The sequence below is a fragment of the Equus przewalskii genome, chromosome 28 (genome assembly GCF_037783145.1).
Source record: "Equus przewalskii isolate Varuska chromosome 28, EquPr2, whole genome shotgun sequence".
NCBI classification, from domain to species: Eukaryota; Metazoa; Chordata; class Mammalia; order Perissodactyla; family Equidae; genus Equus; species Equus przewalskii.
In genome coordinates this window covers 15,516,359-15,533,292 of record NC_091858.1, presented here as the reverse complement: position 1 = coordinate 15,533,292, position 16,934 = coordinate 15,516,359, and the positions used below count along the sequence as shown (strand labels likewise).

Sequence of the window (16,934 nt, the reverse complement as noted above, 5' to 3'; positions counted from 1 at the left end):
CTTTAATGTCAGCTCTATTATTTATTACTGAGAGTTCTTGATGTCTGTTCAAAGTGAAATATGATGCCACGACCTTCAAACAGCTTTACAGTGTGCCTTGCTTGTATTTACTAATAGTTTACGTTCACAGAAGCCACCTCTTTTATTCCCAGTATCATAGTGCTACTCACCATTGGCCTAAGAGACTAGATCTATAAATTAATGAAGAGATATAATCCTGTGATACTGAATTTCATGTATTTCTTCATAAATCTTTGGGCTCTACCTGCTTCATTGGTCTGGCTATGTTATCATTCAGAGAACATATCAATACGACTATAAAACCCATTATGTTAGTTTTCAACATGGTAAAAAGAAAAAAGAAGGTACTCAAGTGTTATCTCTAGAATATGGATTAATAAGGATGAGGAGCTCCATACCATTCTGTAAAACCAGTGATGAGTTAGAAAACATAAAAACAGAACAGTCACGCACTCCCTACTCAACCCAAGAACTAGAACATGACTAATTACTCGCATCTTCAAGAGTCCTGATAGCCATCTCTCTTCCAGTATATGCAGCATTAGCCATTTTGGGGGCCTGAGGGATTTTTTGGGGTATGGTAATCCTGGTCTCCTGCTGTGCTGACTTCTTTTGCCCGTTCCAGACCCACAGAGTTGCACAGAAGGACTCTTACTTGTGATACTGTATAAGCATTCTCCTGGGAAGGCCCATTATCTACTCTCATAGCTGGAGCCCCGAGGAGGCATAACTTGCTTTTCTCTGGTGGCAATTCCAGAGCTGTTGTAAACTTCCGGGGCGGTGCTCCTGGTCTTTTCTTCCAACTCTTCTTGGATGTATTTATCAACAAGGGATAGAAAAGGAATTCTTCCATTGAGTTGACTTTTTCCCGTTCTGCTCTTCAGTTCTGATGTCCTCTTAAGTATTCTACGAGTATTGAACTCCTACAGATTAAGGGATCTGGGATTCTGTTGTACTACAGTGGCTTTATAGCAGGCCTTTTGTTTTAGGGGGAGTTATATAAACTCCTGAAAAGCCATATGGAAGTGCTAATATTCGCTTAAAAATAGCACATCCTGAATTCTCTTTAGCTTTTGATGTCATGCAAATGGTTAGATTCCGTTGGCTACCACTTCCCATTGTTCTCTGCGCCTTTCCTTGGACCAGTTTTCCATGACCTCTTGCCTGATCTGTGAGCAAAGACACACATGGGGAAAAAAACCCAGCGACATTTAAAGGGGGCATCGTTCTGGTTTTCATTCTGGCTTAAATGATGGTAATTTATAGCAGGGGTCTAGTGCCTGCTGATTTGTGTAAAGGTGCGACAGGGTTTTGAATCACTTATCTTTGACAGCAAGAGAGATTTGAGTCTGTAGACCCCTCTAGATCTAAGCTCCTTTAGAACACTGATGTTCTGAAGTTCTAAACTGATGGAATTGTCTTAAACTGCTCTATCCTCCCATAGCTGTTGATAGGGAATGAAGTGTCCTGAACGCAGTAAGTATTCAATAAATTATTTTATTTGTTTGGGTTTTTTTTTCCTCGTCTAAATTGGGCTAGATTGGCAAGAATTTAGGTGCTCAATAAAAATATTTGTTTTTATTTTCCTAATAGATCTCCTGTTCCCCATTGATATTTCCTTGGTCAAGAGGGAGCATGATTTTTTGGACAGAGATGCCATTGAGGCTTTATGCAGGTACATGGAAATGTTTTGAGTCTTTTCTTTTTAAGAACAGAGTACTTAATCACTGAAATGGTTTTGTTTGCTTTTGTTGTAACTAATTATGTCAGGTTTTTGATTCACAAATGGGTATAGTGACTTCATTATAAATCATAGGCCTTTTCATTAAAATAAGTAAGGTCTTGTTATTTGGTGTTAAATAACATTAAACAAGCCATTCAAATGGCACCGTCCTCGGAGGTACTCAGTACCCTTCCATATTTGATACGATTGCCGAAACAGGTCACGTTTAGGTGGTTTGGAAACTTGGAACGGGTTTTTTTAAAAGGCAATGTAATTGACTGCGTGGTCCCAACCAGGTACCCTAACAGAATGAAAGCTGCTGTTATAGTGAATGGAAATAACACATTCAGAGGAATTAACGGGGGTGGGGGGGTGGCCTCCTAGAGTCAGCAGGACCATTGTTTGAATCCAGAACAGCTTCTCTAAACCTCTTCAGCTTCCCCAGGTACAGAATAGTAACCATAGGATGAAATAGGGCTATAAAATAACTCAGCACAGCCTTTAACATACAGTGGACAGGCAGTAAATGAGCATTGATGTGAAATGTGAATAAAACTGCCAGAAATCCTTGCTCATGGTGTTGGTGCACCTCCGGGCTGAGGAGCAGCTGGTAGGTGTTGGTAATGTGGAAGTAATAAACCACGTAGCAGACAGTGATGGGACACTGACAATCCTTGCAAACTCGTCATGACATTTTATTCCTTTTAAGTTATTCATCCTTGGTAATTTTTCTCAAAACCTATAAGCCCTAAAAGGCGAATTCTGGAAAAAATAATTAGACACAGACAAAATTCACATGCTGATTTGCCTGTAAAATTAAAATAAATTTTCTGTTCATTTCAGTATTCATTTTAATTTGGAAAGACATCATTAAGGTGGAAGGACATGCAGTATTTATTTCCCCTTTGTAGGCAAAGAAAGTAGTGGTAGTTCTGTGAAAGTACGATTTTGGGGGGCTTTCTTATGTAATACAGTGTTTTTTGAAGCAGTTAAAACTTAAGCGGTGGTTTTGGGGGAAAGATAGCTAGGGTGTTTAGAATAGTGTATGGAATAGACTAGTTCTCGTGGTTCAAGAAAAAAAAGTGCCATATAACCACAGAAACACTGTCACTTTTCAGATCCTCTGAAATGACTGCTTAGAAATGTCCAGGGTCTGTTCCCATTTTCTGAAAAGAATCTAATTGCAAACCTCGCACTGTGTGTCACATTATAGCTATGTCATCTGGAATGAAAAATATCACTAATGCAGTTAGGAGGGAAGAAGGCAGCATCTGGAATATAAACTACTCCAGGCATTTTTTGAATGTTTTAATGCTTAGCTGTGGGGGTAACGCGTAAAAATGAGGTCACTCGTAAGATGTATCCTAGGAAATATTTACCATTGTGTCAGATGATCCATTTCACACATTTTAAGCCACTTAGTGAGTGGGCCCTGTGAACAGCAGCCACAGTTTAGGAATTCCTGGGTCATAAAAATATCATTGCGGCATTGCAGCCCAAAGGATCATGATTAGATTCTTGAATACTTTTTTTTTTTTTGGAATATCAGTTGGAAATTTAGTTTCCCTGCTCTGCAAGGAGAGGCGCCCTGTGTGTTTTTTTGGTTGACACTGGCTCTCACCACTGTTCAAGAAGATACCTCCCTTTGAAAGGTCTAAATCTGTGCCCTTAGATCTTCTGTGAAGAGAAAAGCCTAAAGAACCAGGCTTTGATCTGAATTTGGACTCTGCAAGTGCATTCTGGTTGGGCTTCCGTTTTCTCTTATGCATAGAATAATATCTCACAGGTGAAGTGCGGGAAGGAAATGCAGTGCTCCATGCCAGAAGTGCTTAAAGATTCTCAGGCCCAAATTGGACGCCCAGATTTGAGGATGCGGAAAAAACCTTGAGGTTGGGTTTTCTTTTTAAAAAAAAAAATTCTTCAGAATTCACAGTCATCAGCCTGTTTGTAATGGAAAACCCAAAGGCTCTTGTCCACATAGTCACGTAAATAGATTTCTCATGGGAAATGGTTCCCCTTTTGAGAGGCCTAAAGCAATGTTCTGAACGAAAAGATGGAGGCCACCTACAGTGGATTGCCAGAACCTTCCTTTGAAAGGAGCTGCAGGTTCTGAACTGTCAGGAGAGCGGGAGACACTTGTCTTACTGATTATGCGATAGTCATCTCATTTGCTCGCCTAGCCTGTTCCACGTGCCTTCTCGGCCCGTGGAGTTCAAGAGCCAGCAGACCATGAAACTGTAGTTTGAAATACAGCTTTGGGTTTTGTCCTGTTTGTAGACTTCCAAATTTCGCAACTGATTTTCAATACATATAGTAATATCATTATAGAACTCAGTTGGAAAGTTTTACTTTAATAACATATTATTAAATATTTACCATTTTTATTTTAAATGAAACTTTTTAGAATTTACTTTAATTCTTACATGATTTCTCCTTTTTGCCCCCGCCATCCACACCAATGTTACTAATGCTTCCATGTACACACTTGTGTCTGCTTAAAGATTTATTATAAACATTTGTATACCTATGACGTTTACAGATCGTATAGCTCCTTTGGTCAAAAATCTGGTAGGAGCTGATCCCTTAACACAGACTACTTAGGGCCGGGGACTTGTAGACTGACTGTTTTCTTGAGAATGATGTTGATACTATCTTCCAGATCAAGTTTGGTAATGACCAAAGTTACAATTATGGAACTACCAGGCTTTTTGGGTTTGGATTGCCAACCAACATTCTTACACTCACACTTGTAAGAGGTTTATGTATTTGTTTCCTTGGAGAGATTGGCTTTTGTCCCAGTCTTGCCAGTTTTACTGTATAACCCAACCCTGCCAATAAGACCAAGATTATGAGAGTCACCTTTAGTGTTAATGCTGGAGGAGTGTTTCGCTTGTCCTGACGCATACAGATTAAAATGCAAACTGTGACCGACTGTTAGAAGACCTCTAACTCTGACTGTAGCTTCTGAAAAATATTCCATGTTGCTGTTTTCCTTCAGGGTTACAACGGACTCCTTTTATAAACAAACCAGGAAGTTATGTAAATAAGGTGATAATCGCGTAATGATAACTAGCTATCCATACTATCATCTTCAGTCTGCACTCTGTTGTAAAACAGCCCTTGAAATGCCTAAGCTATGTAAAGCAGCCTGCCAGATAGTAGATTTTGTTACTCTTTCTGTCCTATTCAAAAGAAAGCAAGTCATTTTTTAAAGTGATTGCACGCATTCCAAGAAAATATCTTGAAGAATTGGAACAATTTCTGTTTGTCAGGTCCTGCTTGGAAAAGTACTCCTCTTTCTTTTCTCACACTTCTCTCGCACTTTTCCCTGTGTTCATTTTGAACACCAGGCCCAGAGGCCCGCCTGCTCTGCTTTCGTCAGGGAACTTGAGCTCCCAGCAGCAAAGCTCTTGAACCTTTGACGGCCCAGCCGCGCGCTCCCTCCCCCTTCAGAGCAGGGTACAAGTTGCCCAGCAGATAAGACTGACACATTCCTGCAGAGCTGAGCCCCGTGAGGGCCCTGGGGGGTGAGAACAACCACAGCTTCTGGACAGAGGGTGTGTGACACCAGTGTTCTGCCGCTCAGCTGAGGAATCGTACTTAGGATATAAGCTGCCCCATTTATTACCAACATTCGCATTTATTTGAGAAAGGAATGCAGAAGGTACTGTTCTTGAGTGCCAGTTTTAGTCACGTGGCCTTGGACAAGGTTTGTGCCCTCTTCCAGCCCCTATTTCCTCATCTGTCAAATGAAGGTAGACAGTAATATCTGTACCACAGGGTTGTTGGGCAGACCAAGATGAAATAATACGTATGAGGTGCCAGCAGGGTGCCTGACCCAGAGCGAGCCCCCAGGTCATCTAGCTGGAACTGTTCCTTCTCCTCAGTACTGTCTCTCTCTCAGTAGGTAAGATCTCATCAGTGGACATTCTTTGGAGGTCCTAGGGGACAAATGAATCCCACAGAAACCCCAGGGAATGACTTCTGGGCTTCGAAACTGAAATACCATTAGCTTGGTGCTACCAACAGAAAAACATAGTGTTGACCTTTATAAAACTGGCCCCCTGAGTCTTTTTTGTTTGACTCAAACTAGAGTTTGTGAAGGAAGCCTCTCCTGCACCCCCATAGGCCTCCATGCCTAGTAAACCTGGTTATAAAGACCACTCAACCAGTAAAGCCCATATGAGGTCAAGTGGGTGTTTGATTACAGATTTGATTAATGAAGCCCAGACCTAAGACTCAATGTGACCATTCTGGACTCTTTAAATCTTGAAAACATTTAAGGACTAAAACATGCTGGGTCTAAGTCATTTAAGTAATGGATGCCCCTTACAGAGGGACCTTATATCCACTCATTTTAAAGTCTGTGGACTTTCTCTTGATTATTTGTTTTCTTTCTCTCCCATCAACAGAGAGAATTTTCCTGAACATAGGTGCTCTAAATTATCTTTGTTTATTCTATAAACAGGCTACCGCATAATCTGTGAAATCAAAGGCAGTCTTATCAGCAGGCAAAAATACTTTCTATCCTCATGCATCAAAGTTGTTAGACAAGTCGCAAGAACAGGATCAGAAAGATAAAGGCTTGAAAAGATCTCATGGTGACTTTGAATTTCTGTGAATTAAATGCTCTTATCCTATGAAAACAAAGGGTTGCAATTTTAGGAAAAACTGGAAAATTGATGGTGCAAGATAGCAGATATATTAAAGCTTCATTTGAGGAAGACTAAGTGATGATCTCTGGAAGGTGTTAGAAAGAACTGGACTGAGGGGCTGTCATTCACACTTTTACGTTCCATTTATTCCTACATATGTAAAGGGTTTCTTTTTTCAGCTATTTCATTATTTTGCAGGGAGGGTTTTTTTAAAAATTTTTTAAGTATTTCATTTTCAATGAAACTAAATTATTTCCCTAATTTTAAATTGAAATTACATTTTGGCAAGAGTAAAAAGAATATTCAAAGTCAAAATATAATTCTTGATCCAAAGAAGAATCTGATTCAAGTGCTTATTTTTGAATTCTGAAGATTTTGATCCTGAAGCTGCAGTATACAAATTTTTTAAATAATCACTTGCACTATTGCTGTGACTATACCAAACATTATCTTGTCCGGTAGAGGAAGTGTTAAAAAGAATTGGGCATTAAGGGACTCAAATTTCCTTTCCGTACAAGAACTCAATAAATTTTTGAATAGGCTATCTAAGATTATTTGTTGAACATAACTAAAAATTGTTTTCTTTTTATATTTGAATTTGGATTTAAGAATAGGATACACTATTTTACCAACAACTCTGGTTGGTTCTTGTTGCTGTTCCTATTTCTACGAAGAGAGACATCACAGACTTTTATTTCTTTGCACTATATGGAGCTACTGAATGGCTCAACCTAGGGCCCATTGAAAGAATACATTTCTTCATTGAGAGTTGTTTGTTCCATGAAGAATAAGGGGCACCTGACAGTACCATTGCAGATTGCCATTTTACTATATAATAGTGAAAATAAATTTAAATGAAAAAACTTAAGAAATATAAAGCTGTTTTCAAACTATTCACTTTTTAAAGCAGTTTCTAATACTCTTCTAAATTATAGATATTAATGGATTCAAAGAAACTCATTAAACATGTCAATTGTTGGAAAAAATATTTATCCACCCATCAGTAGTTTCCTGTCTTTGCTAATGTTATTTCTTTGCTCTGTAGGCGTCTAAACACTTTAAATAAATGTGCGATGATGAAGCTGGAAATTAGTCCTCATCGGAAGAGAGTGAGTATATAAAATATATAATAGGATGGGAGGAAAAGGGGCAGACCAAAAACTGGGATTATGTGTTTTGTAAGAAGTTTTGTTTCCCAAACTCTTACTTCCTTGTTCCCAAAACGTCCTCCTTTTTAAGGCTATAATCCAGTCAAGTTTAGCAAAGACTTGTGTATTCTTATATACTTGAAACCAAGTTTGCAGCCACACAATAAATTGTGGTTTTCCTAGAGTTTTTGATTTAACAAATCATCTATTATTTTGCCTCATTAACTCCATGCTTACTCCATATTAAGGGCATGAGGCCTACGGAATCCCTGTGGATTTTGCATTAAAGCTGAATTTCATGGGAGCTCTTTGTCTTCTCCACTATGACAGTAACTGTGTTTCAAAGCTGTATAGATGGAAGTGAAGGCTGGCTTATGGGATATTGAAGAATAATAGAGATTTGGCGGGAGAAAAGGAATTAGGGGAGGAGGAAAGGAGGGCAGGAAATCCCACACATTCTAGTCCAATGGTGACACATAACTGAATCGGATGGTATTTCTTCTACGTATGAAATGTGAGGACCTTTTATGAGATCTTAGGAGAGGAGGTGGGTGTAGTCCTGGGAGTGAGGGTTACAAATTAGAGTAAACAGGAATCAGTTTGGTCAAAGAACATATTTCTGACTGTTCAGAGTACAAATTTTAATTATCCTAGAATCCGTCACCTGCCACAAGTTGCCTTCTTGGGGGAGTTAAACCTTTTAAACAAATGAACTGGAACCTCAACACCCGCTGAGCTGTGGCGAGGACTCTACCAGTCAGCGTTTACGGCTCTCTACTCGTTGTCCTGTGAAACTTGGGTCATATGATATTTTCCACACCAGTGGGAAAGAGACGCATCAGACTGAATGGTGCCTTTTGATATCCCGCCAAAAAGGCGCAGATGCAATAGTTGGTGTCACAGCATAACCCCGAGTCCTGCCCATAAATCAGGCATAATCAGCCAAGATGTTACTTAGTGTTTACAAATGGCACATGCTGTCAGGACTGGGTATTTGCGAAGCCTGGTTAAATTGCCTGAAGCGTGTCTGAGGTTGAAACTTCACAGAATGCTTGTGGCCTTAATTCTAGTTCCCATGTCTGGTGAGGGAGGGACCAAAAAAAAACAGATAAGAGGCTGAAAAGTATGGGACTGAAGGGCTGTCATGGCTTAACTTGCTTGCTGGCCCTGTTGGTCTGTTAGGAGATCTTGTAAACTTCTAGAGTAGCTAAAGATTTCAGTTCCCACTCTTGTTAGTGTTTCAAAACTATCTTTTTAATTGCAAAATGGAATATAAACACATACTGTCAACAGACGGCAACATCGGAGGCAGACCAGAGGGAGTCCTACCAGTTGCTGACTCCAGTTCAAAATATTTTGCATGCCTGGAATTTTCACAGATCTCAGAGGTTTCCTCTGAGCAATTAAAGAACAGCTTATAGATCCCAGAGTTTCCATAAAATAACTCTTAGTTAGCTTGAAACACTTGCTCAGGCTTTTTCCTGTGAAATTCTTCACATGCATCTTTGTTATTTAAAAAAATAAAATAAAATAAAGATGTAAGGGGGGAATCGACACTGGTGGTGTGTTATGAGCAGTGTCCTGGCCCCCTGGCCCTCAGTGCCCCTCTGTCTGCCCCTCCCAGCAGATGAATGGCTCCATTCTGTCTTTGCAGAGTGAGGATTCGGACGAGGATGAGCCTTGTGCAATAAGCGGCAAATGGACTTTCCAGAGGGACAGCAAGCGGTGGTCCCGGCTTGAAGAGTTTGATGTCTTTTTTCCAAAGCAGGACCCAGTCCCTGGGTCCCCCGACGATCCCCACCTGAAGAATGCCACGAGCCACGAAAGCATGCTGACAGACCTCAGCGAGCGCCAGGAGGTGGCTTCTGTCCGCAGCCTCAGCAGCACCAGCAGCCTCCCCACCCATGCTCCCCACAGCGGGGATGCTGTGACACCCCGGACTAACTCTGTCATTAGTGTCTGCTCCTCTGGCAACTTCGTAGGCAATGATGACTCTTTCTGCAGCCTGCCCTCTCCCAAGGAACTGTCCAGCTTCAGCTTTAGCATGAAAGGCCACGAGAAGAACACCAAGTCCAAGACGCACAGTCTGCTGAAACGCATGGAGAGCTTAAAGCTGAAGGGCTCCCACCACAGCAAGCACAAGGCGCCGTCCAAGCTGGGGCTGATCATCAGTGGGCCCATTCTGCAGGAGGGAATGGACGAGGAGAAGCTGAAACAGCTGAACTGCGTGGAGATCTCCGCCCTCAACGGCAACCACATCAACGTCCCCATGGTACGAAAGAGGAGCGTTTCCAACTCCACGCAGACCAGTAGTAGCAGCAGCCAGTCTGAGACCAGCAGCGCCGTCAGCACACCCAGTCCTGTCACCAGGACCCGGAGCCTCAGTGCCTGCAACAAGCGGGTGGGCATGTACCTAGAGGGCTTTGATCCGTTCAATCAGTCGACATTCAACAACGTTATGGAACAGAACTTTAAAAACCGCGAGAGCTACCCAGAGGACACAGTGTTCTACATCCCAGAAGATCACAAGCCTGGCACTTTCCCCAAGGCCCTTTCCAATGGCAGTTTCTCTCCCTCAGGGAATAACAGCTCTGTGAACTGGAGGACTGGAAGCTTCCATGGCCCCGGCCATATCAGCCTGAGGAGGGAAAGCAGCAGCGACAGCCCCAAGGAACTTAAGAGACGCAATTCCTCCAGCTCCATGAGCAGCCGCCTGAGTATCTACGACAATGTGCCAGGCTCCATCCTCTATTCCAGTTCAGGGGACCTAGCCGATCTGGAGAACGAGGACATCTTCCCCGAGCTGGACGACATCCTCTACCACGTGAAGGGGATGCAGAGGATAGTCAACCAGTGGTCGGAGAAGTTTTCAGATGAAGGAGACTCTGACTCAGCCCTGGACTCTGTGTCTCCATGCCCATCCTCTCCCAAACAGATCCACCTGGATGTGGACCACGACCGAGGCACACCCAGCGACCTAGACAGCACAGGCAACTCCCTAAATGAACCTGAGGAGCCCGCTGACATCCCGGAAAGGAGAGATTCTGGAGTTGGGGCCTCCCTGACAAGATCCAATAGGTAAGAGCTCTTCCAGAATGGGGAGGGGACATCAGAAAGGGATTCTGCTTTTGTGCAGAGGAAATGGGATTAACTCTGGCATTCGTAGCCATGTGAGTTCCTAAGGAAAGTGACAGCTCAGGACATCCTAACATCCAGAAAGAATAGGTATTGTTTAACAGGTGGAGTTTCAGTTTGGGAAGATGAAGTAAGTTCTGTGCATGGATGGTGGCCGTAGTTATATGACAATGTGAATGTATTTAATGCCACTGAGCTGTACACTTAAAAGTAGCCTAGACGGTAAATTTTATATTCTGTATGTTTCACCACGGGGTGGGGGGCAGAGAATGGAATGGAAGTTGAGTCCTCTTGGTTCCTAAGAATAGATGCCAGCCCCCTGCTCATTTTGCATCTACCCGTTAAAAGGCCTTTGTACTCCCTCCCGCTCCCCTCGCTTCTCTCGCAGGCACAGACTGAGATGGCACAGCTTCCAGAGCTCTCATCGGCCGAGCTTGAACTCTGTATCACTGCAGATTAACTGCCAGTCTGTGGCCCAGATGAACCTGCTGCAGAAATACTCACTGCTGAAGCTGACCGCCCTGCTGGAGAAATACACACCTTCTAATAAGCATGGATTTAGCTGGTAAGGCTTTATTTAAACTCCTTAGTGAACTGTAGTTGCAAATGTTTTCGGTCGGCCCCTGGAGGCTGCCCCAACACTGAGTATATGACGGTTCTATCTTTCATTAATATCCTTAGTCTGTCATCCTGATGCAATTGGTGTCTGCGTTCTTGAGGCCGCATTTGATACTGCTTAAGCCAGTATAGCTTTAGGGAATTAGCAGGGAGCGTGGTTGGTTGAGTTTTCAGCTCTCTGAGTGACATACTGCCAGTTGATGGGGTGAGAATACATTAGTCTCCCGTCACATGGTACAGGCACGTCCTTCCCAATGGTAGGAATAGCCCCCCGTAGGTAAATATATATGTATATTATCGGATCATATTTTAGAAGGAAGGAAAGCAAAATGTTGTTTAGATCATAAAATATATATGTTCTTTTATTCTTCTCCCCACAGCCCCCCAGTCCATAGTTCTATATTCTAGTTGTAGGTCTTTCTGGTTGTGCTATGTGGGACAACGCCTCAGCATGGCTTGATGAGTGGTGTCATGTCCACGCCCAGGATCCAAACCAGCAAAACCGTGGGCCACCACAGCAGAGCGCACAAACTTAACCACTCAGCCACGAGGCCGGCCCCTAGATCATAAAATATTATGAGACCAATGTACAGTACCTGGCTTTATAGCCCTATTCATGTATGTTCTTAGAATTCATTTTTGATGTGAGCATTTGCAGCATCACCCAAAAATCTACCTGTGCTAAAGAGTTTAAGTTATGCTTTTTCCAACACAGACTCAAACAGTGAATCATAAATTTAAGGAATTCACTACTCTGAGATATTAGAGATTAAAATATACATGAACATAAAATTGATCAGATAAACTGTCCATAATTACTTTGGAAAATACAGCCCTTGGTGTGTATGATGTGAGATGTAGACATTGGCTGAATGGGTCATGGGTATGACCTAATATTTGCATATCTTAATTTTTCTACAATCAGTGCAAAGCAGAGAAATGTTTCTAGATTGACCTTCCAGCACATTGCACAGTGTCAACTGCGTCGCCTCAAGTCTTTCCACTAATCTGAGCATTTACTATCCAGTTGCACAACTGCTGCTTCTTAGAAAAACAGAGAAGCAACCCATTTCATCAGTACACAGTGTAGCACAGCAGAGTTACTTGTGAGGGCCCATGGAGCAGCGGAACTGTCCTTTCTCTCTGCAGCTCCTCCTCTCCGCAGGACTCGTAGTGAGTGTAACTTCAGCATCAAAGCACCTCCTGTTCAAAGGCTGTTATTATGTGAGCCTTGCTAAATACAGAAGTTGTTTGTTCTGAATGACAGAAATAAGTATTGACCGGTTTATCCCCACATGCTTCAGATTCTCGGTGGAGGTCGTAATGTTGTTCTTTGCACATTCCGCCACTGGGCTGTTCTCCCCCGACAAAGCAAGTCTTATGCACACTTATAGCCATGATACCATACACTTAACTGTATGGAAATACAAATTTGGCTCTGTGCTTTCACGTTACCATTCTGAGAGCTATAAACAGTAACACGGCATGACTGTTGGTAAGCACTCGAAAGTCCAAGCGGTCTGTCATCTGCAGTGTTCCTCTGTGCTCCTCCTGCTTAGTGTCATATTTTCCCTGCTGGCTATTTAAAACAGCATTTTTTACATTCTCATTTCTGAGGCGCCCACCCCCTTCCCACCAAAGCCTCAAGAATCTCAAAGTCCATAATACTTCTTGAGTTCTGGTCAGTTTTTCCAGTGAGTCAAAACCAAATGTAAAAGCCTCACATTGTGGGATCCACGGAGTAGGGAGAAATTCTACACGGGCTTCTTTTCCTGTTCGGCCTTGCCCTTTCTTGTCCCATTCAGAGAGGTCATTTGTAGAGCTGAATTTCTGCCTGACAGCATTAAATGCATGACATCGGTTTCCTGCCGTTGCATATACTGCTGGGGCTGGACCTGGTGTCAGGACTCCAGGAATCCTGGGGTAGGCTCACAAAACCCTCATTGTTCTTTTCCATCTTTCTTTAGAAGCCTCAAGATGTTCTATTCCCCGGGGTCATCAGCAGGAGAATTTATTTTGACTTCGGGTCATTAGCTTGGCCCCGACTGTTGAGCTCTGGAGTTGGTTCTCATTGTGTTGGACCAACATCATGTATTTGCTGTTTTCTCACCCAGCATTACCTGATCCTTTTTACCCTAAATACATTGGATCTCATCAAGAACTTAGAAAAGATTCTTGTCTGTTTTCAGACAAATAGCAACTTGTTTTTCTGTCATGAAGCACCAGATTAGGGTGTTGAATGTTGTTTTCTGCCTCTGTTTCTTCCTGTGCCGCCATTTTGTAAGGAAGCCCATCACCTCCCTTATTCTCAGAGTTAACGGTGGAAGGAGAATCCCCAACTGAGGAAATGTTACTGGGCTTCATAGTCCAAACTCTTACAAGATCTAGAATGGCATTGTCCAATGAGACTGTCTGTGATGATGGAGATGTTCTATATTTGCACAGTCTAATATGGTAGCTACGTACTGGCCACCAATGGCTAGTGAGTGCTTTGAAATGTGGCTAATACAACTGAGAACTGAATTTGTAATTTTATTTAATTTAAATTTAAATAGCCACCTTATTAGCACAGATCTAGGGCCTACAGGGTCCGTCTGCAGAGATGGATAAGTGTAGACAGACAAGTAAACATATCTACCCAATATTCTTTAAATAGGGCTGTGCCCAAGTTCATGAAGAGGATCAAGGTTCCAGACTACAAGGACCGGAATGTGTTCGGGGTCCCTCTGACCATCAATGTGCAGCGCACAGGACAGCCCCTGCCCCAGAGCATTCAGCAGGCCATGCGCTACCTCCGCAACCATTGCTTGGATCAGGTGAGAACCACCGCATGCAGGTCCCACTTAATCGTGGCACCTCAGATACATGCTTCTTTTTATAGTTCTGTAGTAAAAATGCTGCTTCCATCTTGACCCTTAATGTTTTTCTTCCAACAGGTTGGGCTCTTCAGAAAATCGGGGGTCAAATCCCGGATTCAGGCTCTGCGCCAAATGAATGAAAGCGCCATAGATTGTGTCAACTATGAGGGACAGTCTGCGTATGATGTGGCAGACATGCTGAAGCAGTATTTTCGAGATCTTCCTGAGCCACTAATGACGAACAAACTCTCAGAAACCTTTCTCCAGATCTACCAATGTAAGTGTTCTTTGATCTTAACTTTGTTAGGTGGGAAAAGTGGGACCACTGAAACCTGTAGCTTCCTTTGATGTCATTCATTTGGACTCACATGATGACTGCTTGGAAACACACATCATTAATTTCTTCCTTACCTCCTTGTTTGTAGAACAGGTTTCTGTACACCTGTTGAATAATGCAAAAAATAATGTCCCTTAGCACTATCCTCTAATTACTGAAGCCGTGGTACAGTTTTACATTCTGATCCAGGCCTACATCTAGAACAGTGTGACCTAAGATGCTTAAAAGAGCAGGTACCAATTTTCAGAAATTTCAGATGCTTCCCATCTCTCCAGCAGGGCCTGTTGTGTTTAAAATTTCACAGGTGTCTGTGTGTTTTATCTTGCTGTAAAATGAATAAATAATCTTTTTCTGTTATTCCTCTCAGTTTCTGCCAGAAATACTTGGGAAAACAATACCCATGCCTTTCTCACTTTTAAGTAAAACTTAAAGCAAACAGTTGTCTAAATTAATGATCAAGATCAGGATTATAGCTTTTACAGCCTCGTGTTTTTCTTGGCTCGCTGTGGTATTACAGCAATGTAATTTAAAAGCAGCTTCGCTTAGTGCTCATATTGTCTTTAGGACTGGCGCATTGTACTTTATTTTATGAGAAATGAAGCTGGTCTGGATTATTTCATTATTTGTTTCATCCTTTCAGATTTTATGAAAACACAGGTCACATTTTCCCCACCAAGGTATTTGTTATGGATTGTAACCATGGAGCTGTTTAATCGGTGTGTCCTATGGAGCTGTATTTGAGTGTCTTGATTTTTCCACCACATGCTTTTAAAAGAAAGATTTGCCTAGTAAAGGAGACCTGAAGGTTGGGTCTAGCACTTTCTGCATGTATGTTATTTTGTGGGTTTATTTCTCAAGCATGTATTTTTGTAACAGCCTCTCAGTAGCCTTTCTAAAACTTAAAGAAATTACTAGTTAAATATATCTGTTGTTTAAATTGACCGAATGCTTTAGCGGCTTCCTTTTTCCCATTTCAAGAATGAGCAGATCAGTTAAAATTATGAACGTCCCGAGAGAGAGTGAACATTTTGTAGTAAAGCCTAAGAAATCTCAGTTCTTACCCTCTTGAACATATCTTAGCCAAGATTTTTCATTGAAACCCAACAAAAAGTCTAAGTGTGTAATGTTGTCAGTAATTGGGAATGGTAAACAAGGGATTTCTAAAAAGTCCTTAGAAAAGAAAAACTGTTCTGTAAACTAAAGGAACGGGCATCATCTGGCATTGAACTCCGACGTGGATTTTGGAGTATATTGGCATTGTGGGTATTTAAAATTTTTCAACTCCTCCACAGGCAGGAAATACTTGAGGGTAGTGGCGCTGGTGGCAATCCCTAATTTCTTCCATATTAACCTCGAGTACACTTTCTGCAAGTGCTTGTTCAGTCCTGGGCTGAGGGCTTTGATGCTGCTATTTGCTTTGGGACGTTTCCTTGCCATGTACGTGGAAAATCACTGAGCTGATGGGGGAAATTCTGGTGTTGTGCAGATGTGCCCAAGGACCAGCGCCTCCAAGCGATCAAGGCTGCCATTATGCTCCTGCCCGATGAGAACCGTGAGGTCCTACAGACACTCCTTTATTTCTTGAGCGATGTCACCGCAGCAGTGAAAGAAAACCAGATGACTCCCACCAACCTGGCCGTGTGCTTGGCGCCTTCCCTCTTCCACCTCAACACCCTCAAGAGAGAGAATTCTTCTCCAAGGTACCAGTCAGATGAGATGCGTATGCACACGCTCTTCAGACTAAGGCAGCCCACCTTTCTTTTTAGGGTTGTCCCTGTGTTTTTGTTGGATTCGTACTGAATCAAGCAAAAAGGAGTGGGCCCTCCTTCCCTCATAGCCCCTGTACCTCCCCTGCTGCTCCCTCCTTTCTTCTCAGCCCTGGGGGTGTGAATTGCTAGACAATCTGGTTACGACCAGGTTTTGAGAGAGGTCTGGACCAGGTTTTGAGAGAGGTCTGGATTCGAGCTTCGCCGGGGCAAGTGTTTCCCCTGATCCTCCCCAGTGTCCTCTGTAACAGTGTCTTCAGACTTTCTGCCAGCAAAGGATCGTGCAGATTTAGTGACCTAAGAAACTGGATCGGGGATGAGGGCCCTCCTGCCTTGGCTTCTGCCAAGCTCCTGGCTGTGTTGGAAGTTGAAAGGAAGTGGCTGGGTCTAAAAGAATTACAGATAATGTTGAGTCTCAAAGTTAGGACCTGACCTACGCCAATTGTTTGCAAATTTTCCCCTCAGATGTATACAAGATGGGAGTGGCTGTAAAAAAAGTCAGAGAACCTGAAACATAACAAAGGCTGCTGTTTGCGCAGCACTTACTCTGCCCCAGGCCTAGGACTACTCGTTTGCCATTCTTATCTCATTTAATCCTCATAACAATCCTAGGAGGTGAAGATACTGTTAGTCTTTATTTTACATATGAGGGAAGCGAGGCTGTGGGGTGGTC

General features: G+C 42.6%; 1 protein-coding gene across 7 annotated transcripts in view; it reads left to right on the top strand.

The window, feature by feature from the left end:
* Positions 1-16,934, top strand: part of DLC1 (DLC1 Rho GTPase activating protein) — a 479,654-nt gene that overhangs the window by 455,832 nt on the left and 6,888 nt on the right. For all 7 annotated transcript variants that reach the window (XM_070598490.1, XM_070598489.1, XM_070598488.1 and 4 more), the window contains 7 exons: positions 1,615-1,696; positions 7,445-7,508; positions 9,202-10,625; positions 11,071-11,247; positions 13,957-14,116; positions 14,237-14,435; positions 15,982-16,195. In XM_070598490.1, coding sequence (XP_070454591.1) covers positions 1,615-1,696; positions 7,445-7,508; positions 9,202-10,625; positions 11,071-11,247; positions 13,957-14,116; positions 14,237-14,435; positions 15,982-16,195 — 2,320 coding nt within the window. The remainder of the gene's footprint in view (positions 1-1,614; positions 1,697-7,444; positions 7,509-9,201; positions 10,626-11,070; positions 11,248-13,956; positions 14,117-14,236; positions 14,436-15,981; positions 16,196-16,934) is intronic.